The following is a 24,879-nucleotide window of genomic DNA, read 5'->3' as shown; positions in this document are numbered from 1 at the left end:
TAGCTGGTGGACCAACCAGCGGAGACTCCAATCGAGCCCGAAAATCATAAGCTCGGAAGCTAGAGATCCACGCCGTAGGCTGCAATCAAGAGAGGGCGAGCGGACACGAGATCAGCTTCGACCCCAGGGATCTCGAGGGGATTAAAGTGTCACACGAAGACGCCCTCATTATCTGAGCGGTAATTGCCAACTATACTATTCACCGCATATTCATTGACACAGGGAGCTTGATCAACATCATTTTCAAGAAGATGTTCGATCAGCTCCAGATTGACCATGATGAGTTGCTGCCGATGACGACCCCTTTGTATGGGTTCATCGGCAATGAGGTTAGCCGATCGGCCAAATAAGGTTGGCCATATCACTTGGAGAGGAGCCACTCCGGAGGACGCGGACTACCAACTTCATCGTAGTAGATGCTTCCTCCACCTACAACGTCATTCTGGGTCGATCGACCCTCAATGTGTTTTGAGTGGTAGTGTCAATCTACTGCCAGAAGATCAAGTTCTCAGTCGAATACCAGGTCGGGGAAGTCAAAGGGGATCAGCTGACTGCTCGACGCTGCTACATGGAGATGGTCAAGACAGAAGCCAAGTCTGCTAGGAAGACGGCCTGGCTAGAGGTATACGCCATAACCGAAAACCCTCCTAGTCTGGTTTATGAGGAAAAAGGAAGAAGTGTAGATACATCCTGGCCGAGCAGAGGCGACGACCATTATAGCGTCTGACCTGGGGGCCGAGCAAAAAGCCGAATTGATCAACTGCCTCCAGTAGAACCATGACGTTTTTGCATGGTCAACGCACGAGCTGCCCGACATCTCTCTGAGCGTCGTGCAACATGAACTCCACGTCCGACCGGACGCTAGGCCGGTAAAGCAGAGAAAAAGAGACTTCAGTGCTGAGCAGAATCTGATCATCCGGGTGGAAGTCGAGAAGCTCCTGGAGGCCAGCCACATACGGGAGGTTCAGTTCCCGAGCTGGCTCGTGAACATGGTGCTCGTCTCCAAGCCAAGCAACAAATGGTGAGTCTGCATTGACTTCCGGGACTTGAACAAAGCATGCCCGAAAGACTTCTATCCCTTGCCCCGGATCGATCAGTTAGTAGATTCCACTGCCGGATGCGAGCAGATATGCATGCTGGACGCATATCAGGGGTACCACCAAGTGCCGCTCGCCAAGGGGGATCAGGAGAAGGTTAGTTTTATTATGGTTGATGGAACCTACTGTTACAACATGATGCCGTTCAGACTGAAGAACACCAGAGCCACCTACCAGAGGCTGATGAACAAGGTGTTCCGGCGGCAAATGGTCGCAATATGGAGGTATACGTCGATGACATATTGATCAAATCCCTCCGAGCGGCTGACCTCTGTGCAGATATCATGGAGACCTGCCAGACACTTAGAACGTACGGAATCAAGCTAAATCTGAACAAGTGTCTGTTCGGCGCAAGGAGCGGACGTTTCTTGGGCTACATAGTCACCAAGCGGGGCATTGAGGCGAACCCCAGCAAAGTAAAGGCACTGCAAGATATGTCGCCTCCAAGAAATTTAAAGGAAGCTCAGCGTCTCACCGGTCGGATAACAACATTATCTCGGTTCATCTCCAAGCCATCTGACCGGAGCCTACCCTTCTTCAAGATATTACGCCGAGCCACCAAATTCTAATGGGACGAAGAGTGTGACCGGGCCTTCAGGGAACTTAAGGCGTATCTGAACTCGCTGCCTGTACTGGCTAAGCCAATTGCCGGCAAGCCGCTCCGAATCTATCTGTCCTCGACCGAGCATGCTATCGGCCCGACGTTGGTTCGGCAGAACGACGAAGAACAACCAGTGTATTTCCTGAGTCATATTTTAAAGGATGCTGAATCCCTCTACACTAGTCTTGAGAAGCTCGCTTTCACATTAGTACTCGCCGCTTGGAGACTCTGACCATACTTCCTGGCGCACACAATTATTGTGATGACTAATAGTCCTCTAGGAAGAGTCCTCCTTAACCCATAGGCGTCCGACCGGCTGATCAAGTGGACAACGGAGCTCAGTGAATTTGACATCCAGTATCAGCCCCGAACGACCATTAAGGCGCAGTCCTTGGCGGACTTCGCCATTGAAGTACAGAATCCCGAGCCGGAAGCCACTTGGAAGATATATGTGGACGGATCACCCACTCGGCAAGGAAGCGGGATTGGTATACTACTGATCTCCCCCTTGGAAGCGCGGATGCATCTGTCCGTTCGGCTAGATTATCGGGCGACCAACAACGAGGCCGAATACGAAGCACTCATAGCAAGTCTGCAAGCCGCCCCGCACGTTAGAGCCGTCACTGTTTTAATTCACTCGGATTCCCAATTAGCCGCTCAGCAACTTATCGGGACATTCGAGATAAGTAACACTTGGCTCAAGCTCTACGCGGAGGCCTTCGAAAAGCTGAAGGCCAATTTCCGAGAGGTCATCATACAAAAGATTCCTCTAACGGAGAACCAGGTGGCGGACGAGCTGGCCAAAATAGCCAGCTCACTGTCACCCATTGTTATCACACAACCGATCGAGCAGGTGTCTTTGGTGTCACATATCGATCGGATAGAGGGACTCACATTCCCAGGCGATTAAGGACGACATTGATAGAGTTTTTGCGATCGGGAGCTACACATCTGATCGGGAGGAGACCCGACTACTCAAGAAAAGAGCCGGTCGGTTCACATTGGTCGGGGACCAACTCTACAAGAAGGTTTTTTCTAGGCCGCTGCTTAAGTGTGTTGAATCGGAAGACCCCGACTACATACTGCAAGAAGTACACTAAGACTCCTGTGGAGGACATCTGGGCGGTCGGTCGCTGGCGAGGAAGGTCTTGTTGGGTGGATATTTCTGGCCGACCTTACAGGCAAACGCCGCTCGGACAATGGTCACCTGCCTGTCCTGGCAGAAGTACCATAACCTTTCGCACCGACCTACTGAAGAAATGAAGGCTTCCACGGTATCATGCCCGTTCGACTAATGGAGTATGGACATCGTGGGGCCTTTCCCCATGGTGACAGGTCAACGGAAGTTCTTGCTTGTCGCAGTGGATTATTTCTCCAAATGGGTCGAAGCAGAGCCGTTGGCGAGAATAACCGAGCAAATGGTCCAGAAGTTTATTTGGCAGCACATCATCTACCGGTTCGGGATTCCGCGTCGACTCGTCTCAGACAATGGTAGGCAGTTCGCCGGATAGAAACTCAAAGAATGGTGCGAGGGGTATGACATTCAGCAGGCCTTCACCTCCGTAGCATACCCACAGAGCAACGGACAGACTGAAGTTGTCAATCGGGAGATCTTGCGGATCTTGCGGGTTCGGCTCGACCACGTCGGAGGAAGCTGGGTGGACGAGCTCCCGGTGTGCTATGGGCAGTCCACACGATCCCTAAGGAAGGTATGGGAGTAATCCCATTCCACTTGGTGTATGGAGGCGAAGCGGTCGTCCCCGTCGAGATCGGAGTCGAGTCCGACCGGATACAGAACTACGGCGAAGACAATGCCGAGCGGAGGCTATTGGAGCTGGACCTAGTGGACGAGGCGTGTGCTAAAATAGTTGTTCGGTTGATAGCCTACAGGCAACGAATGTGGCAAAATTACAATAGGAGGGTGATCCCCCGAGGTCGTTCCAGGTCGGGGACCTCGTATGGAAGAAGGTGAAGCCGGTCGGCGATGTCACCAAACTGGAGGCTCCCTGGGCCGGACCCTTCAAGGTCGTGGAAAAGCTCCGCTCAGGAGACTACTACCTAGAGGACGAGGACGGACGGCGACTAGAACGTCCGTGGAGCGCTAATCATCTCCAACCGTACCAAGTTGGATGAAAGGTGCGCTGATGTAGTTAATGTCATGTACTTTTCATTTTTCTGTGCCCTTTGACTGCAGGATTGAAATCAAAAGTGAAAGGTTTGCCAAATTATTGCTGAATGACGAGTCTTCATCAAACTGTTGAGCGGCGACGTTAAACCAAGGTCTCCATCGACGGTCAAGCGGCGACCTTAAACTCCTGCCTTAGAAGACTATTGAGCGACGACGTTAAACCCAAGTCTCCACCGACGATCGAGTGACGACTTTAAACTCCTACCTTAGAAGATCGTCGAGCAACGACGTTAAACTCAGGTCTCCATTGACGGTCGAGTGACGACCTTAAACTCCTGCCTTGAAGATCGTCGAGCGACGATGTTAAACCCAGGTCTCCACCAACGATCGAACGGTGACCTTAATCTCCTGCCTTGAAGACTGTCGAGCGGCGACGTTAAACCCAGGTCTCCACCAACGGTCGAGCGGCGACCTTAACTCCTACCTTAGAAGATCGTCGAGCGGCGATGTTAAACCCAGGTCTCCACCGACGGTCGAGCGGCGACTTAAACCCCGAAGGTAAAAACCTGCTAGGTTCCCGTAGGCGAACGGAGGCTCAAACTAACGGAAGGATTGTCCATTCAGGATTACATACCTAATGACTACCCCCGAGCGGGAAGACGGGGCAAACATGACAAAAGGAAGTACTACAAGCAAGCATGCATTGCATTAACAAAAAGGGCACCGCCGAGCGACAGGGATACATTCAAGACTTGCAAAATTTCTCTCTACAAACTCGTCGCTCACTCAATATAGTCAAAAGCTTCGTCAGGTATGGAGTCGAGGAGCTGGACGCGGTTGACAACATTGGTAGGCAAGGCTTCAGGGAGATGGCCATTTGCCTTCAGCTGGGTGATCGTTACGTCGATGGTCAGTTCAAACGATCCATGTGGATGCCTTCACAAGGAACTGGTCCGAGCGGAGGTATCCATGCTTCATGGCCGCGAAGCGGCTCAGCTCGGCGTCTTGGTAAGTCTTCAGGGCTGCGCGGGAGACCTCCAGAGTCTCTTCAAGGCGCTTTACCTAACCTTGAAGCTCAACCTCCCTAGTCAAACGACTGTCCCGCTCGAAGGCCAGAAAATCCTCCGCCTTCTTGAGCTTCTCGGCCACATTCCGAGCCTCCTGGTTCTTTAGCTCCTGGTTAGCTATGGCTCGGTTCTTCCTGTTGGTGGCCAGCTCGATCTTGTGGTCGTAGGTTTTCACCTGAGTCTCGAGCCGACCCGGCATGATGGCCTGATCGGCCGATTTCTTCCGCTCAGCCTCCAAGAGCTTAGTGGTCTTCTCCAAATCGGCCTGCAACTGGGCAGCGGATGACCGTTGGGAGGAAGAGGCTCCCCCAAAGATCTTGAGCTTCTTCAACTCCTCCTCCACCAAGGCAGGCGGTTGCACACCGCCACACTCTCCACCCAATACTGCATCCGAACGGAACAGTGTTAGTGCCGAACGAAGGTAAATCATGAATAGATAAAAAACTTAAGTTGGTGGCCATTTACATGTGGCTGTTGGTGAGCAGCTTAGGAGGCATCGTCGCGACACACCCTCTGGCCTTCTCCCAAACCTTGGTGAGTCGCCCGCGAAAGTAGACCTGATGCTCGAGGGTATGAGGCTGGTCGCTCGGCGCGAGCAAATCATCAGTAGGCAAGTGCAGAATGACGGTGATGGACCGCCGCCCGCTCGGCGCCGATTAAGAAGAAGCCGCAGGGCCAGAGGTTTGTGCAGGCGGGACGAGGAGAACTGCGGACCACGTGATGCGCTGCCGAGCTGAGGTAAAGTCGTGAGCGCCTGGGCGACAATGGGATCCGGCGGGAGATCGTCCAAGGAAGGAGTACGGTCGGAGGAAATGACTTCAACTGTTTCGGGAGCGGTTGGAGATGGAGTGCCTCCTCGCTCGGAAGCTTGCACGTTCAAAGTGGCGGAGCGGGAGGGTGTACCCGTTCGACGTCTCTTACGAAGATTAAGCGTCACCTCATCACCCGAAGAACCCGAGCCCTCAGTATGGACGGTAGGTGGCACTTCTGAGATCGGGCGCGGGTCAGCCGCCCTTTCTACACTAGGCATTCGTTCGGCGGTCCCCTCGCCCACAGTTGGGGTCTCCTCCAGTGTACCTTCCTGTGAGTCGACCGGGGTCAAGCCGAGCCTTTCCATCTCCTTTGCTACAACTGCTTCGATCTCAGCTTGCTTGACCTTTATGATACCGGCTGCTAGGGAGCGCATCATGGTGTCGCCTGCAAAAGAAGGAAAGAATCAGTTAGATTCAAGAGGAAAAGGTCGAGAAATCTCTTACCTAAGCTGCTCAGGAGTTTCGTTCGGGTCGGACTCAGCCCGAACATGTACATAACGTCCTTCGGCAGCAATTTGTGGATGTTGAACTTCAGGGCGGTCAGCATGTTAGCTGCATGGAGGTATTCCGGTCGGGTCTTGTACTTCTTCAGATCTGGTTGAGGTGGGAGCCCGACCTGCCATTGGTCCGGAAGCTCCGTCGTTCGGGAATCGCATGCAGAAAAAATAATCTTTCCAGTGTTTGTTTGAGGTGGGTATTTTGTCAAAAAAGACCAGGCCGATCCGAGACTAGAAGAGGTAGGTGCCTAGTTCGGACTACTTAGGATAATAGAAGAAGTGGAAGGCTTGAGGAGTTAAAGGGATACTGTGCACCTTAAATAAGACCACTACACCGCACAGGAGGTGAAAGGAATTGGGGACGAGCTGTGCTAAGGGGACTCGAAAATAGTTGCAAACTTCGGTGATGAAGGGATGTATGGGGAATTGAAGACCGGCCACAAATTGGTCTCAGAAAAAACACACAGTGCCGGCCGGCGTGTTATGGGGCCAATCGGACGATGAGGCTAGAACGATCTCATGGTCAGCGGGAAGGTCGAAGCGCGACCTTATAAGGTTAGGCTTGGCCGACCGGAGCCGTCCGATCTAGGGCACGGGAATCGGAGCGCACATCCAGCCGTTGAATTCAAATCGCCAAACGTCACATCTGCAGCTGTCACCTCGGACGTGCGGCGGCTGCGACAACGACACGTGGCGCCCTCCCAGGGCAACATTTAATGGGCGCCATTATTTAGCGCGAGCACGTGCTCGGCCTTAATGGGGGTGATTTGTACGAATTCTGAGGAGATTCGAGTGACGTCAGCATGGACCGCACGGGTCGCGCCCACCCGAAGATGTCGAAAGAGAAATTGCCCAAGTTCTCAGAGTGTTGAACGACCTAGGAGATCAACCCTACGTGGACCGATCGAGACGCAACCAGCCCATGGGCCGATCGGACAATCGGTCACCAGACTACTTGTCCAGTCAGTCGGACTTACAGTCTCCTTCGACTAGACTTGAGGAGGAGGCACGTGATCCGGTGGTAAGGTGGGGCCAGCCCGACAGAAGGTCAAGGTGGTCAGCGCCCTAGGAGTTCGTCCCATTGGGTGACCCATCTGCCGGATCGGTGCGGGGGATACCCGCCCCGACACTACGACAGCTCGGCCAAATACCGAGTTTCCGACGCTCAAAAGGCTCAAGCATGGAGGAACGGAGTCCGAGCGGCCGTCCTGCTCAGCCGAACAGCGGACACATCCCCGACCAAGTAGGCATGTCTACCTCGCTCAACAGGACGGAGCCAAGATAGTAGACCATTGGCCGAGCGGACATCCCGCTCAGCCCATCGCGATATCAACCGGACGACAGACTGGCCGAGCGACTCCCCCGCTCGGCCTAGTAACGGACAAAAGGAGCAGCTGGTGATATCCTTCTGGGAACTCGCGCTACTAGCAGACGGCGCGCTCGGTGGCATGGTCAGGTGAAGGATCGTACGGTAGAAGCTTCCGCTGTCTTGTCAGAGATATGCTTGGGCTGTTAAGTTATGGTGTCAGGGATGCTTTACTGACACGTCCTTTCACGGTAAGCTTTGAGAAGCGTGTGTGCCTCGATAAGTGTGCACGCGCGCTCCCGAGGGGTCCTATATAAGGAGCCCCAGAACTTCATCGGAGGTAGGTTCACTATTGTAGCCACAGTTACGCTGCTGCTCTTTTCTCTTCTCTACTAGCGCTTGCCGCCATTGACTGATTTGAGCGTCGGAGGGCCATCGCCGAGGAACCCCTCCCCGGCTCGACACTAACGACTTGTGGTTGTAGGCGTAGCTCATCGGACACCCACGTCATTTTCAGTCTACATCTAGTCAACGCGAGCGCCATCTCCCCAGCGTCCGTTGACTCGACTCTCGGACAGGATCAAATTACATCCCGCTCGGCCCGGTCGTGATATCAGCCGGACGACAGACTGGTCGAGCGGCTCCCCCGCTCGGCCTAGTAACGTATAAAAGGAGCAGCTGGTGATATCCTTCTGGGAACTCGCGCTACTGGCAGATGACACACTCGGTGGCATGGTCAGGCGGAGGATCGTACGGTAGAAGTTTCCGCTGTCCCGTCAGAGATATGCTCAGGTTGTTAAAGTATGGTGTCAGAGATGCTTTACTGACACGTCCTTTCACGGTAAGCTTTGAGAAGCGTGCATGCCTCGACAAGTGTGCACGCGCGCTCCCGGGGGCCTATATAAGGAGCCCAGAGCTTCATCGAAGGTAGGTTAACTACTGTAGCGAGGTTACGTTGCTGCTCTTTTCTCTTCTCTACTTTCGCTTGCCACTGGTGACTGAGTTGAGCGTTGGAGGGCCATCGCTAGGGAACCCCTCTCCGGCTCGGTACTAACGACTTGTGGTTGCAGGCGTAGCTCGTCGGAGGCCCACGTCATCTTCAGTCTACATGCAATCAACGTGAGCGCCATCTCCCCAGTGTCGGTCGACTCGATTCTCGGACCGGATCAATTATTATTATTATTATTATTATTATTATTATTATTATCCAATCAAATTCTACTCTTATTAGAGATTTCTTATTTTCCCTCTCATTTCGGCATTTCAATTTTTTTTAGTTGTAATGGTTGAGACATCCACTTTTCATCACGTTGCTTAATGATACGAGTCTCTAGTTGGCCAGTTCTTGTAGGACACTTTGCCAAATGCAATCATTCATTCACTCAGTGTCTCACACGTCCACTCTTCTGTTTGTGATTCTGCCTTCTTCAAGCTAGCTGATCTTTCAATTAATGCGTGAATAATTTTCCTGTGCAATTATTTCCCGTCTCCTCCTACCATCCCTTTCAAATTAATTGGCTGGAAAATGAAACTGATGACCTTCACACCATTCACACCAATGAAATTGAATCCTCGAGTGAACTCAATTAACTCGTCCGGCCGAGCCATTGAGTCGCTAACCATTGGGTTCGAGTGAGGTCCCGAATTCGCTTTGTCATTGCGCCGAAACTCCTTTGTAACTAATTGGAGAGGGCAATCTTCACTTCCTCTTGCGACCGGAATCCCTTTGCAAATCTAGTTCGTTTATGACCAGACCAAGGAACCGTGTTATTGCAAAGCCTAACCAACGAGATTAAAAAAAAAATATATGGAACCGCATCAACGGTCCCTCTTGAGCTGGTCCCACGGATATGGAGGAAGATAAATATAGGTATACAGGTGTAAAGGGCATGACGGAGACGTTAATCCCAGACAGTGACATCCCAAGGATCGCCCCCTGGACTTTTCGGCTACAGAACCATACACCAACGGGATACAAACTTGATTCCCTTAGCTCCCATTGCTGCCTAAGAGTTTGTTTACTTGGGAGGATGGATAGCAGAAGGAAAGGCTAGGAAAAGAGGAATCAATGTATATAAATGTATAAACCTTCTCTTCTACCTTACCTTCTGAAACTCCCTTAGCTTGTTGCCCATGGAGAAGTCTCAATTGATCTCCATTCTTGTCCTCTTCCAAGCTTTCATCTGCCCTTCGAGTCGATCCTTAAACTTGAAATTTCCTGTTTTTTCTTCCTTCGTTTAATTTGTCTTCTCTGAGTGAGTTTGATTTGATTTGTAGAGTCTCAATCATTCGTCGGGGTGAACTACGGTGAGGTGGCCGACAACCTCCCTCCGGCGTCGACGACGGCGAGCCTCCTGCAGTCGACCACCATCTCCAAGCTGCGCCTCTACGGCGCCGACCATGCTATCATCCAGTCCCTCGCCGGCACCGGCATCTCCCTTGTCCTCGGGGTCCCCAATTCCGACGTCCCCTCCCTCGCGTCCGACCCCGCCGCCGCCGCCTCCTGGGCCGCTTCCAACGTGCTCCCCTTCGTTCCCGCTTCTTCCATCTCCGCCGTCTCCGTCGGCAACGAGGCTCTTAACTCCGGCGACCCCTCGCTTGCAGGAAACATCCTTCCCGCCATGCAGAACCTCCGTGCCGCCCTCGCCGCGGCCCCCGCCGCCGCCGGTATCAAGGTCACTACCGTGCACTCCATGGCCGTGATGGCGCAGTCGGACCCCCCGTCCGCCGGGGCCTTCCACGCCGACCTGGCCGGCGAGCTCGCCGGGATGGTCGGATTTCTCCGGGAAGCCGGGTCGCCCTTCATGGTGAACCCCTACCCGTTCTTCGCGTACCGGAGCGACCCGCGGCCGGAAACGCTGGCCTTCTGCCTTTTCCAGCCTAACGCCGGCAGGGTCGACCCGGCCTCCGGGATGACGTACAGCAACATGTTCGACGCGCAGGTGGACGCGGTCCGGGCGGCGTTGGATGGGCTGGGCTTCCCGGAGGTGGAGATCGTGGTGGCGGAGACCGGGTGGCCGTACAAGGGCGACCCGGAGGAGGCAGGGACGACGGTGGAGAACGCCATGGCCTTTAACGGCAACCTGGTGGCGCACCTGAGGTCCATGGCGGGGACGCCGCGGATGCCCGGGCGGCCGGTGGAGACCTACATCTTCGCCCTCTACGACGAGAACCTCAAGGGCGGGCCGACGTCGGAGCGGTCGTTCGGGCTCTACCGCGCCGACGGGACCAGCAACTACGACGCCGGACTAGCAAAGTCAGGCTCCACCGCCACCTCATCGCCGGTGAGTATGCCCGTTGAGCAGCTTAATTTTACGAACAAAGCAGCTGAATCGATCGATTGACACTTGGCGGTAGCAGGGGAGCGCATCGTCATCGTCGATAGGGCTGGTGCAACCAGAGGGGTCGTGCACGTCGGCGGAGACGGCGCAGCAGACCGCGGAGGAATGCTATCCCACCGGCGCCGGCGATTCCCCTGCGCCGTACAGGATGCGATTCCTCTTTTTGGCGTATGGTGCGGCGATGTTGCTACTAACAAAGGTAATGTGATTTGATCCATATCAAAGGAATCTTTTCCGCCGTTTAATTGTGTACATTTATAGATACTTATTATAATATAGATTCAATCTATAATTACAACAAATCCATAATTACAGAACAGAGGATCCAACTCTTAAAAAGAAAAGTGGGGAGCATTTGTAAAAATCAGAGCCTTTTGTTATTTTTGCCTCTGTTTTTTTTTTTCATCCAATGTGTCTAAATTAATCCTAGAATATAATTTGTAGTTGCATTAGCAAATTATTTATTCCACTTAATTAAAAAAAAAATAATAGAACCGATCGATCACATTGAAAAACAAATTAAGTCAAAAGTTTTTTTTTTTTAGTTTTTTTGTTTTCAATCCGACACTTCATTACGATTCCATCTATTTCTCACACTCCGTACGGAGAAGGCTTCTTTCTCCGGCCTTCGCCGTAAGCCATTTCTCCCGAGCTGCTCGACTCCGAGAGGTTCGCGCCGTACTCGCTCGTCATGCCCGTACTGTTGTAGTCATTACTGTAGCCGTCATTGCCCCCGAGCGCGATCTCCCTGAACCGCCTTATGTTGGTCGAGTACGAATTGGAGTCCATGTCCGAACCCGACCCACTGAACATGGAGCTTTGCCCGGGCTTCACCCCCTCGTTCAAGTCGTCCAGCGATACGTCTCCCTCCAATGCTCGCACAATCTGTTGCAATTCATGGATGAATATAATGAACGAATGGTTAATTGAATAGTCTGCGATATTTATAATTGAACGTACTTGGCTCATTTTTGGACGCCTTCTGGCAGAGTGTCGAACGCTGGCGGCGGCGCAGGCGGCCATGCGCGCCATCTCGTTGGCGTTGTACTTGTCCTCCAGTCTGGGGTCCGCGAGCTCGTCGAAGTTGCCGTCGGCCAGCGCTCGCCCAAGAACCGGCCTTGCCTGTTCAGGGTAATTTACAAAAACATCTCTAATTATTTACTATTACTATACTTGTCAAAAAGCTAAAAGATTAAAACCAAAAATAATTTATTTTGCATATTAATTTATCAGAAACAAAAAATACGGACCCAATCCACGAGGCTCTCGTCCATGTCGGAGAAGTTGTCCACCGGCCTTCGGCCCGTGACCAGCTCGAGGAGCATGACGCCGAAGGAGAACACGTCGGACTTTTCCGTCAGCTTCCCACTCGACGCGTACTCCGGCGCTAAGTAACTGCATCACAAACAAACCGATCATTCAATCAATTACACGCAAATTAAACTGATCGATCGAGCTAATTGATCGATGATCTTCACCCGAAAGTCCCCATCACTCGAGTCGAAACATGGGTGTTGGTGTCCGACGACAGCTTCGCCAATCCAAAATCGGCCACCTGGAAATCAAAATCATGCATGCGTTTTTCGTTATTAATCTCGCCGGAGATTTGGGAGGAGAAAGTACACAGCGACAGCTGGCCGCCGCCCCGGGGAGTTTACCATGGCTTCGAACTTATTGTCGAGGAGGATGTTGGCGGTCTTGATGTCGCGATGGATGATTCGAGGATGGCCTGTGCCATAATAATATTTAATTTTTTACTAATCCAATTAGAAGAGGTGAGAGTTGGAGTTTACAGTCTTCGTGTAGATAGGCGAGGCCCTTGGCGGATCCAATGGCGATCTTCAGCCTGTTCTGCCACTCCATCGTCGGAAGACCTTTGCCTGCGTGCCATATATTAACGGAGTATTTAAGATCATTGTTCATGAGTTTGGGTTAGTTAGTTAGTTAGTACCGTGGAGATGGTGCTCGAGGGTGTTGTTGGCGACGAACTCGTAGACCAGAAGGCGCTGGGGGCCGGCGATGCAGTAGCCGACGAGAGAGACCAAGTGGCGGTGGTGGACGCGGCTGATGATCTCGACCTCCGCCTGGAACTCGCGCTCGCCCTGGCCGCTGCCGGCCTTGAGCTGCTTCACCGCCACCTCCTTCCGGTTGGGGAGCACGCCCTTGTAGACGTAGCCGAAGCCGCCCTGACCGAGGAGGTTGTCCCGGGAGAAGCCGTTGGTGGCCGCCGCGAGCTCGTCGTAGGTGAAGCTGCTCTGGTTGAAGACCATCGGCATCATCCCGGGCGACGGCGGCGGCAGAGGCGGGCCGTGGAAGCCGCCCGAGTAGGGCCCGCTTATGTCCTCGCTGATCGGCATGGTCCCCGCCGGCTGAGGTGATCGCCAACCGGCTCCTGGCTGCGGCGGCCTGTTGCTACCGCCGTACTCGCCTCCGTTTTGCCACCGCGGCAGCGAACCGGCGTTGTAGTACCCGCCTGCGCGCCGCAATTGGATCGATAGATTTCTAGATTTTAAAGGAATTGACAAAGATTCGTGCGATTGATTAAAGCATGCACCTTTATCGTAGTACTGCACGGGTTTCTTCTTCTTCCTGGAGCAGAGCACGAGCGACACGATCATCAGGACCAGGAACAGCACGACGCCGCCGGCGACCCCGAGCACGAGGGGAAGATGGACGTCGGAGCTGCCGCTCGACGGCGACGCTTCCGAGTCACCGGACGGAGACGGCAGCGACTTAGATTGGCTTCCCCCGTCCCGGGACGTCCGGTTGCCGGACGCAGAAGGGACGGACGGGGGAGAGAATCCGCCGCCGCCGCCGCCGCTGCCGCCGCCTTTGGACTCGGGGGACGATTTCCCCGAGGAAGATCCCCCCGTCGCCGTCGGCGTCTTGGAGGACGGCGACGGCTTGCTCTTGGAGCTATTTGCTTTAGGCGGCGGAGCACTATTCGGGGTGTCATCGGCGTCCGCATCCCCATCCCCATCCTCGGGAGGCGAGGATCCTTCAGGTGACGGCGAAGCTTCCGGTGGATCCAACGACAACAACGCCGGCGCCGGCGCATCGAAGGAAGGAGAAGAGTCGTCGCTGCCGCTGTTATCATCTTCTTCGGCCGGAGCAGTCGCAAGGGACGAAGCCATTTCGCAAGTTGTTTCAACTGCGGCGACCTTGGCGCTCCCTCCCTGCGACAGCCGGTCGACGGCGACTGCAGCCTGCACATCAATCCACAACAAACAACATTGAAACAAGAAGAAGAAGAAGAAATCAAAACCATCTCCATCAACCTTGCTATATAATTTGCTATAATTCAATTCCAAATCATCAGATTTTGAAGATCAAAAGAAGAAGGTGAAGAGGAGGAGGAAGAGGACCTCCTGTTTTTGGTCGCCGGAGCTGTGCAGAGGCAAATGGGGGCGTTGGGTGGGGGGAATGGAGGTGATAGCTCGTTGCTTGGTCTCCCACCACCAACGGCTTCAACTTCTCATAGCATTTCTAGAGGTCTTCTATTTTTGATCATCCGTCCATTTTGCTAGATCGGAGGAAATTATGAGGTAAAAAACAAGAAAAAGAATGAAATGGAAGAACAAAAAAATATGTGCAACAATTAGATGGAATTGGTTGACTTAGTCGTGGCTAACTTTGTCATTGTTCAGTTATAAACGAAGACATCGTATCGCATTGACCATGCAACAAATGTGAAGAACTCCTCGTTGTTAGTTTTAGCAATAGACACTGATACGTATGTTACAAGTGGATCCCACGTTACTCAAAAGTTAAAGTGAGATGATTGTGAAATAATATCAAAATATATATATATATATATATATATATATATATATATATATATATATATATATATATATATATATTTTTTTTGAATGAGATATTCTTCAACTCCCTACTCAGCATCATGACTTTCAGAATAAAATCGCACGGCCTAGTAATTGATCGGATTTAAGGAGTCACTTTTCCGTTCTTTGGATACAAGTCTTTCTATATACGATCGATTGGCCCAAAAGCTCAAATGGACAGAGAGGATTTATCGTTCCACTTGATGTTAAAATATACAAGATAAATCTAAACGACCTAATTATTAGTATCCCAAGATAGTTTTGATATGATCAACCAAGTCAGGTTAAGTCCTATTGGTATTTAACTTCTATGTCAAAGTGTGCAGAACTTAGGAGCACAGGAAGTCAAGCGAAAGACGCAACAAGCGAGAATGACGACACGGGAGAGAGCCGACGGGCTCGGTACGTCCGAGGGACGAGATGTTGCAGAAGAGTACGCTGGCCGACGAGTAGGAGGTGCACGGTGTTTTTCAAGGAACAAGAAGGCGGAGCGGAAGACTACTCGAAGGCCGAAAAATGGACTCGGGTGAGCCTTATTCCGGATGGTCGAAATCATCCAAGCAAGCGGAGCCGGAGCCGGAGCGGAAGACCCGAACCCAAATGAGCAGAGCTGGAGCAAGAACCCGGACCAAACAAGTTAACATAAGGTTAACTTTGGTCCGGTCACCTGAACTAAGTCCAGGCGCTCGGACCATGAAAATTATCTAGATCGCGTCAAACGTAATTCGTTGCGATGGGGATAAACTTTTATCTCCCTCCAGGTACTTGGAACCCTTCCAGGCGCCCCGACCAGGGCTATAAATATAGCGCTGGTCCCAGAAGTTTAGATAGAACACTTGTAAATAATTTCCTTTATATAGGTTTGCATTTTGAGTACTTAACTGTTGTAAGAGGTTTCTCCGCCTAAAAGAGATTTTGATAGTAAGCTTCAACTTCCTTGGATTAAGAACCTCCCCGGTTGTAACCAAGTAAACCTCGTTGTGCCTCTTCTTTCTAGTTTCTTATTTAATTTATGCAAATGTTAGTTTAATTAAGCTATAACGTTCGAGAAAGGTTCGTGTTATTTTTGCAGGGTTATTCACCCTCCTCTAGTCGGCTGCCAAGGGTCGTACAATTGGTATCAGAGCAGGTTCGCTTCAAGAGAACTAACCACTGAACGAAGCACACGAGATGACTGGACGACCAAAGTTCGAGGGGGAATTCGTGAGCTGGAAGAAAAAGACGGAGATATTTTTTAAAACAGATTTTGAATTATTAATAATTATGAATTATGATTTTGTAGACCCGAAAGACAAAGAAGAATATTAGTGGACGAAGAAGGAGCAAGCCGACTTCGTGGCAAACAGCAAAGTAGAGTTTCATCTGCTTAGTGTTTTACCACCTCAAGAAGTCAACCGTATCGGAGCCTACGAGTCAACCAAGGAGCTTTGGGAGAAATTTCTGGAACTACATGAAGGGACTTCAGAGGCAAAACTAGCGAGACGGGACTTGCTCCAGAACCAGATTAGCAACCTCCGATTAGAAGAAGGTGAAGCCGTCCCACTAGGGATGACAATTTTCCCCGCGGGTTTGGGACCCCGTGGGGAAAACTCGAAATGGGGATGGGGATCTCCGATTTTTCGGGGATGGGAATACTATCCCCATCCCCGAACCCGTCCTGAATATTATTATTATTAATATTAATAAATAATAATATGATTTTTTTAAAAAAGTATTAATAATAGTGTATATATTAATATTAAATTTTTTGAAAATATTATTAATAATAATATGATTAATATTGATATTAATATTAATATTATCATTAATAATAATTATTAAATAATAATAATAATATAAATTAAATTTGGGAATGAAGCGGAGATGGGGGCGGGAATGGGGATTTGATCCCCGTGGGTTCGGGTTTGGGGAATCCCCGAACCCGAAAAAATGAGAACGGGGCGGGGATGCAAATGGCAAACCTGCCCCCGCCCCGCTCCATTGCCATTCCTACGTCCCACACCTCCACTCAAGAATCAAGGAACTCATCACTGGACTCACGAATCTCGGAGAAAAGGTAAGCAATCAAAATTCGCTAAGGTATGAGCTTAACACATTTCCTAGAACTACTAAATGAGCATCATTAGTAGATGCTTATTATATATCTAAGGATCCAGAATCAAGTACTTTAGAAGAAATATTTTCAACTTTTGAATTTCATGAAACGAGATGTGCAAATTTGAAGGAGTCAAAGCACAATATTGCCTTAAAGGCAAAGATGGACGAACGAGATTCTAAATCTTCTCTCGAGGACGATGAAATGACATTCATGGTAAGTAGATATAAAAAATTATTTAAATCTAATAAATTTAATCAAGTGCGGGTTACAAAAAGGAAAAGAAATGGAAAGTGCTACCACTACAATGAAGAAGAGCATGTGAAAGATAACTGCCCAAAATTGAAGAACAATGACAAGGACAAGGAAAAGAACAAGAAGGCAACTCAGAATAAGTATAAAACTCTAAAGGCGACATGGGACGAAACATCGTCCAAATCAAAGAACGAAGCGATCGTCAGACTTGCACTAGTGGCAAGTCACCAAGAAGACGAAGACGAAGCAAGTTTGTCCAAAATGAGCATCGAGAGCATCGATGAAGGGGGAGCGACATCAGAAGAAAGTGACACTTCAGGGGGAGCTTCAGATTATGGGATCGACAAGGTAAGTCAGGTATGATCTCTTCCTTTTGACAAATCATTTCAGTTTATAAAACTATTATAAAAAATTACTGTAAATTAGAAAAAAAATGAAGAGTTAAAATCAACCCTAGCTATATCTTGTCGATTAGAAGATCTCGACAAGATTAAAACAGGAAATGAAAAATTAAAATTGAGAATGCAAATTTAAAGGATCAAAGATAAAACTTAAAAAATTCTACATGTGAAAATTGAGAATGCAAATTTAAAAGATCAAATAGAAAACTTAAAAAATTCTGCATGTTTAAATTTGTTTGCTTCAACTTTCAGGAACTATAAAGGATTAAATTGACAATTTAGATATTACAAGAGGAAAATTAGAAAATTATCTAGAAAATATATTTCTCGAAAATTTCTAATTAACACAGTAGGAAGGAACTTATATTGGGTTCCAAAAAATGCTTAAGTTAATTTTTTTTGTGCTTTCAAGAGAAAGTTAAATATTTAATTTTTTTAAAAGGCTTTGTCTAGAAAGTGGTTGGTATTTCAATATACAAGAAGACCTAGTACCAACCACAACCTAGAAGCCAATTACTAAAATAAAATATTTAATTAACTAACTGTGAAGCATTTAATCAATTTAACTTATGCTTTAAATAGTTTATCAAAATTTTTATTAAAAAATTCTGATCGTTAAAATTTATTTAACAGAAATCATATTTGTTAGAGTTATTTTAGCAAATTTATTTTTTTAGACTTAATCTAAATCATCTATTAGAAAATTTTCTATAAATTAGTTATCGAAATACAAAACTTTTAAAAATCTATTTAAAATTCAACTTTTTATGAAAATTTTTCTGATTTTTTCCTTAGACTTAAGTTTAGATTTTTCAAAGTCATTTTAAAAGTACCATATTTAATGTGATCAAAAGGGAAGAAGGAAAGATTAAGTCTAGGAGGAGAGTAAATTTGATTTTTTGCACATTATTGAGTTACAAATTTTTTACCTTGATATTATTTATTTATGTTTGTTTACCCTAACTTAACTTGGTTGTTCACATCAAAATGGGAGAGATTGTTAGTACCCAATGGTAGTTTTGATGTGATCAACTAAGTCAAGTTAGGTCATGTTGATTTTTAACACCTGTGTCTAAGTGTGCAGGAACTTAGGAGCATAGGAAGTCGAGCGAAAGACGCAGCTAGTGAGAAGGACGACATGAGAGAGAGTCGACGGGTTCGGTGCATCCGAGGGACGAGATGCTGCAGAAGAGTACGCTGGCGGACGAGAAGGAGGCGCGCGACATTTTTCGAGGAACGAGAAGCCAGAGCGGAAGACTGCTCAAAGGCAGGAAAATAGGCTCGGGTGAGCCCTATTCCGGATGACCGAAATCACCCAAGCAAGCAGAGCCGAAGTTGGAGCGGAAGACCCGGACCCAAGTAAGCGGACCCGGAGCAATAACTCAGACCAAACAAGTTAACATAAGGTTAACTTTGGTACGGGCGCTCGGACTATGAAAATTATCTAGATCACGTCAAACGTGATCCGTTGTGACGAGGATAAAATTTTATCCCCCTCCAGGCACCCTGACCAGAGCTATGAATACAGCCTTGGTACCAAAAGCTTAGATAGAACACTTGTAAATAATTTTCTTTGTCTAGCTTTGTATTTTGAGTATTTTAACAGCTGTAAGAGGCTTCTCCACCTAAAGGAGACTTTGTATTGGCTCAGCGGGGCCGACAATAGGAGATGAATTGCATGTAAAACAAAATATCTTTCTCGTTCTTTCAACTCAGATTAGTAGCAACAGTATAATTATAAAAATTAAATTAAACAACTACAAAATGAGAGAAGAGACATAAGATTTACTTGGTTATAACCTAGGTGGTTGTTAATCTAAGACAAATGAAAAGCTCTTAAAAGTCTCCTTCGATGAAGGCGGAGAAGTCTTTTACACTCGTTGAATACTCAGACAGTTGCTAAGAAATGAATACAAGAGTTGATGCTTAATTCCTACGTCCAGGGGTCTTTTTATAGCCCCTGAAAATCTTATCCGGGGCTGGAATGTGCCTCCAACAAGCTGGAAGGCGCATCCAGCAAGGCAAGAAAGGATAAAACTTTATCCTTCGCCAATGACAATTTTTGCACAGTTGAAGGCGTCTTCAAGTGATTGAAGGTGCTTTCTATGAAGTGTTGAAGGCGTCTTCAATAGCTATTGAAGGCGCCTTCTACCAAAAAGGCTCGAGGGTGCCTTCAATCCACTTAAAGGCACCTTCAGCAGCTACTACTGAGCTCCAAGTCTTCTCCTTTGGCTCTTCCGTTCTCCGCTTGCTGGGATGATTTTAGCCAACTGAAATAGGGCTCACCCGAACCTATTTTCCGGTTTTCTCCTCGAGCAGTCTTCCTCCCTGACTTCTCGTCTATCGGACCGTCGCGCGCGTCCTTTTCATCTACCGGTGTACTCTTCCGCAGCACCTTATCCCTCGGATGCACCGAGCTCGTCGACTCTCTTCCCGTGCTATCCTTCTCGCTAGCTGCGTCTTCCGCTCAACTTCTTATGTTCCTAAGCTCCTGCATACTTAGGCACAAGGATCAAATACACATGACCTAACTTAACTTGGTTGATCATATCAAAACTATCACGGGGTACCAACACTTTGATAGTGAGCTTCAACTTCCTTGGATTAACAACCTCCCCAGTTGTAATCAAATAAACTTTGTTGTGCCTCTTCTTTCTAGTTTCTTATTTAATTTATACAAGTATTAGTTTAATTAAGTTATAACATTCGAAAAAGGTTCGTGTTATTTTTGCAAGGCTATTTACCCTCTTCTAGCCGGCCGCCAAGCGACCTACACTAATGTCGGCCGGGCACACAAGGCTTAGCTCCCCATCCTCCAAAAGTATCTTCTCAACACACAACAAATATAATTTCCTAGCATACAGTCGGCTAGGATGAGATCTGGTCAGACTTCTAGATCCCAACATAATGGTTCGGGGCAAGTCTTGTTACATATAGCTGCTTGGTCTAAACTGTCAGACGAACCTAGGGTCGAGTTCCCCACTTTCCAGCAAAAACACTCTCAGTATACAGCCTGTCGGACTCAGTGTCATTTGGACTTAGAGGACAACTCATTTCTCACTACTTCAATACAACTCAGCATATAGCTCAGTCGACCTAATAACTGGTTGGACTGGAGGGACTTAGTTCCCCATTCTTATTAGTCTCCTATTACATATAGCTGGATATGGGTCCGGTCGGATTATCTCCAAGAGATAATATTATCAGAGAATCACAATAACTCATCAGAGAATAACAACTATTCATCAGGGAATATTATGATATCTGACACATACATGGAACAGAACCTTCTTATGAGAGTGACTACTTAGTTTCTATCATTATTGCAAAGGTTACAAAAGATTGTTCATACACGTATAATGAAAGATTCCTCAGAGGAAAACTGTACATCTTCCATTATCTGACATCTTCTGGCACCGAATATTCCTTGTCGTCTCATTATTGCGGATGTTATGAGAGGTGATATAAGAAGGGGTTCTCTGAGATGCGCTCGAATACGCTATATTACGCTTTACTACACTTAATCACTCGCATCTACTATTCATTTTCTTCACTTTTCGCTCAGCCATCGGACTAACTTAAGCGACGGAGGGCCTATGCCAAGGACCTCCTTCCTGATTTTTACCCTAATGTTTTATTTGTTCTTTCGAATGTGCACAGAAAGGAGCCGAAAGGAGTGTCAAGCATCATTATTTCTCCCTAGCAAAGTTATCTTCCGATCAATAGCAGAGTTACCTGCTCAGCGCGTCATCTCCATCACATTCAAATAGGATCAGACACCGTCAATGACCTTAGCTTGAGGGGCTATTGAGCCATTGTCATCCCGAACATTGGAGCATGAGCATATCGTATGGTTTCTGATAGTGTCGGTATCCAATCGGTCCCAGGTGAGCAGGATGCACTTATATATGGCCTAATCCTGAGTAGCTCACATCATCATCATGCGGCGTCACTTTAAGCCCGAGCTGTCGAGCTCAAGTGTCAACTGCCCAAACACTCGAATGCCGAACTCCCAAGCACCTAGAAGCCCAAGCTGTCAAGCTCGAGTGTCGACTACCCAAACATTCAAGTGCTGAATTGTCGAACTACCAAGCACCTCCAAGCCAAAGGCTTGAGTTCGAGCTTGAGTATGTGAGGGTCACGAAGGTCAATTTGATGCAGCGGTTATAGTAACATTAGTTGTAAAGGGGTATGTCCTTTGGTGAAAGGAAAGAGATGCACAAACTACTTTCCCTATATAAGATAATTACATAGGTATGTTATTCTATGTGATTTGATCTACTTACCTCCCGTGTTTAATTTAAGCATCGGAGGGTTTTGCCTGATAACTCCCAACGAATCCTCTAACGTACATCAATCTATAAAGGTTCAACTATCTCGCACATGGGCTATAGTTAGACCCGACTCCGGGCCGGGTCTTGCCCGGACCCAGCCCGGGCCCGTAACCGGGTCAACGGGCCAGTTGCCCGTTGACCCGGTTCGCCGGGTCGAACCGGAACCGGCCCGGCAACTTGCCGGGCTGGTTCCAGTTCAGTTGCTGCAATACCGGCGAACCGCCGGTTTACAGGCGGTTCAACCCGCCGGTTCAACTGCAACATTTTTTTTTTGTAACGGCTTGAACTGCCGGTTAACCGGCGGTTCATAGCCGGCGGTTCCTAGCCGTTGGGGGTATTTTTTTGGATTATTTTTTTCAACGGTTAAGATCATTTGACCGTTTTTTGATCAATGACTATGATTTATTGTCCGTTACTATCAAAACTCTATAAATAGAGAGCTCATTTCATCATTTTCACACACATCCTCTCTACTTAGACCCGACCCCGGGCTGGGTCTGGCCCATACCCGGCCCGAGCCCGTAACCGGGTCAATAGGTTGGTTGACCCGGTTCGCCGGGTCGAACCAGAACCAGCCCGGCAACTTGCCGGGCAGGTTCCGGTTCAGTTGCTGCAAAATCGACGAATCGACGGTTAACCGGTGGTTCAGCCGCAACATTTTTTTTTGTAACAGCTTGAACCGCCCGTTAACCGACGGTTTATAGCCGTTGGGGGTGTTTTTTGGGTTATTTTTTTCAATGGTTAGGATCATTTGATCGTTTTTTGATCAATGGCTATGATTTAGTTTCCGTTACTATCAAAACTCTATAAATAGAGAGCTCATTTCATCATTTTCACACACATCTTCTCTACTCTTACTCTTAATCTCAATTTTGTATTCTCTACACGCTTTCGTTTCCAATTTTCAATTACATTGGAAGGAGGCCGCGGAGGTGCATCATCTCGAGCTCGAAAGGGAAAGCAAATAATGAATCCGCGGGAGGAGGACCCCAACATTCAATCCATCGATGATGAGATCGAGCATCTTCCGAATCCGACACCCGAAACACAAGGAAGTACCGATGCAATTACTTCTAAGGTTCGGGAACTTCCTGATCTAAAGTCTTCTATTTTTACTAAACATTTTGAGAAGGTCACTCTTCTGTCGGGAGAAATGCGTGCAAAATGTAAGCACTGTAATGATTCCTACAAATTCCAAGCCGGCGGTGGCTATGGGTCGTTGAAACGACATGTAGAAACGAAGCACCCGACGGAATATGGACTCGACCGTTCTCAAACACAATTATCAAGATTTTCATTAACTAGCGGTAGTATCGATTTCGATTTATTTTTATATTCGGATAATAAATTAAGAGAATCATTAGTTAAATTTGTTTCCGTAGAACATCTTTCTTTTAGTTTTGGATCTCAATACACATTTGAAGATTTTTGTAAAGAATCTCTTAGTCCATGTGCTATACGTGTTCCTAGAATTACACTTACTCGTACAATTAAAAAATTAATAAAACAAGGAAAAAAGAATTTAATTGATGAATTTAATAAATTAGATAATAAAGTTTCTTTATGTTCTGATATTTGGAGTGATCATTGGCAAACACATTCGTATATGGGTGTGACTTGTCATTGGTTCAATAACTCTTGGAACCTCCAAAAAAGATTGTTAGCTTATAGAGTTTTTGATGAATCACATAATGCTCATAACATCACACAATTATTATGTTTAATTTTAGAAGAATATGGCTTAACTCATAAAATATTTTCAATATCATTAGATAATGCTAGTTCCAATACGGCTTGTATAGATGATCTAAAATTTGTTTGTCAACCTATTATTGGAGGTTTATTTTTTCATATTCGTTATGTATGTCATGTTTTAAATTTATGTGGTAAAAATGGTTTAAAAATTTTAGAAAGTTATATTAAACAAATTAGAATTAGAATTTCTTATTTATGGTCTCATCCATCTATAATAAAACAATGAGGCAGGTTTTGTAAAATTAATGGAATGAGACCTAAAAAATTTCCACGTGATGTACCAACACGTTGGAATTCAACATACCAATTATTACTGTTGGTGCGGTTAGCACTAACTGTCTAACCTAGGTTTTGATGAATGACAAAACATGTTAAGTTAGTTTTGTTGTTAATCTAACACTTTGACCGAGTGTGCAGGAGAAGCCCAGACAGGTCGATGGGTTGACCGGATGTCTAGCACGAAGCTCAGCTAGGTCAACGGGTCGACCGAATAGCTGACAAGAAGTCCAAACGGGTCGACGGGCTGACCGGACGTTTGACATGAGTCCAGCTAAGTCGACGGGTTGACCGGATAGATGGCGAGAAGTCTAGACGGGTCGAAGGGCTGACCGGACGTCTGGTAGGTAAGTAAAGGTAAGTCATTGGAGGGGAGTGGCTGTGAGGACGCGTTCCCAGGAAGAGAACTTAAGTGTCGATCCAACTTAGATCCATTTCGGAAATCTAAGTTGAGATCGTGACTAGATTCCGGTCTCGGAAAGACGGAATCTAAGTTATACTCATTTTGTTAAACAATGAGTATCGAGTTAAAACCAAACCCTAAAATTAAACCTAATTCATCTCACAAAATTATAGGATTCTCTGATTGAAAACATAGATCGGGTGAGATGACTAAGGAATTAAAATTAAATTAAAATTTAAATTAAATTAAAATTAAAATTAAAATTAAATTAAAATTAAAATTAAATTAAAATTAAAATTAAATTAAAATTAAAATTAAATTTGTTTAAAAAATATTTTAAAAATTAAACAAAAAAAATATATTTTAAAAATTAAACTTAAAAATGTATTTTAAAAATTAAACTTAATTTTAAAAATTAAACTAAAAAAAATATATTTTAAAAATTAAACTTAAAAACAATATTTTAAAAATTAAACTTAAAAATGTATTTTAAAAATTAAACTTAAAAAAAATATATATATTTTAAAAATTAAACTTAAAAATATATTTAAAAAATTAAACTTAATTTTAAAAATTAAAAAAAAAAATATTTTAAAAATTAAACTTAAAAATTTATTTTAAAAATTAAACTTAATTTTAAAAATTCAACTTAAAAAATATATTTTA

The 24,879-nt window shown here is 46.9% G+C and overlaps 2 protein-coding genes across 3 annotated transcripts; one reads left to right on the top strand and one right to left on the bottom strand.

The window, feature by feature from the left end:
• The first annotated feature begins 9,628 nt into the window (after nt 1-9,628).
• Nucleotides 9,629-11,262, top strand: LOC121971529 (glucan endo-1,3-beta-glucosidase 7-like). Of its 2 annotated transcripts, none has more exons than XM_042522846.1 (3): nt 9,629-9,702; nt 9,786-10,792; nt 10,866-11,262. In XM_042522846.1, the coding sequence occupies exons 1-3, from the start codon at nt 9,642-9,644 to the stop codon at nt 11,055-11,057; spliced, it is 1,260 nt and encodes a 419-aa protein (XP_042378780.1). In that variant the 5' UTR covers nt 9,629-9,641; the 3' UTR covers nt 11,058-11,262. The 2 variants fall into 2 exon arrangements, with proteins under 2 accessions (XP_042378780.1, XP_042378789.1); XM_042522855.1 differs by having other exon boundaries at nt 10,869-11,254.
• Nucleotides 11,263-11,427: 165 nt separating this feature from the next.
• LOC122040940 (proline-rich receptor-like protein kinase PERK4) lies at nt 11,428-22,437 on the bottom strand. The gene is made up of 10 exons (XM_042600431.1): nt 22,288-22,437; nt 21,957-22,034; nt 13,404-14,055; nt 12,801-13,322; nt 12,643-12,729; nt 12,508-12,578; nt 12,328-12,404; nt 12,100-12,244; nt 11,810-11,971; nt 11,428-11,734 (listed from the first exon to the last, which is right to left on the bottom strand). Exons 1-10 carry the CDS (start codon nt 22,435-22,437, stop codon nt 11,441-11,443), a joined length of 2,238 nt encoding a protein of 745 aa, XP_042456365.1. The 3' UTR covers nt 11,428-11,440.
• Nucleotides 22,438-24,879: the final 2,442 nt, after the last annotated feature.

The sequence above is a fragment of the Zingiber officinale genome, chromosome 1B (assembly GCF_018446385.1).
Source record: "Zingiber officinale cultivar Zhangliang chromosome 1B, Zo_v1.1, whole genome shotgun sequence".
Taxonomy (NCBI): Eukaryota; Viridiplantae; Streptophyta; class Magnoliopsida; order Zingiberales; family Zingiberaceae; genus Zingiber; species Zingiber officinale.
This window is presented reverse-complemented; position numbering and strand designations above follow the sequence as displayed.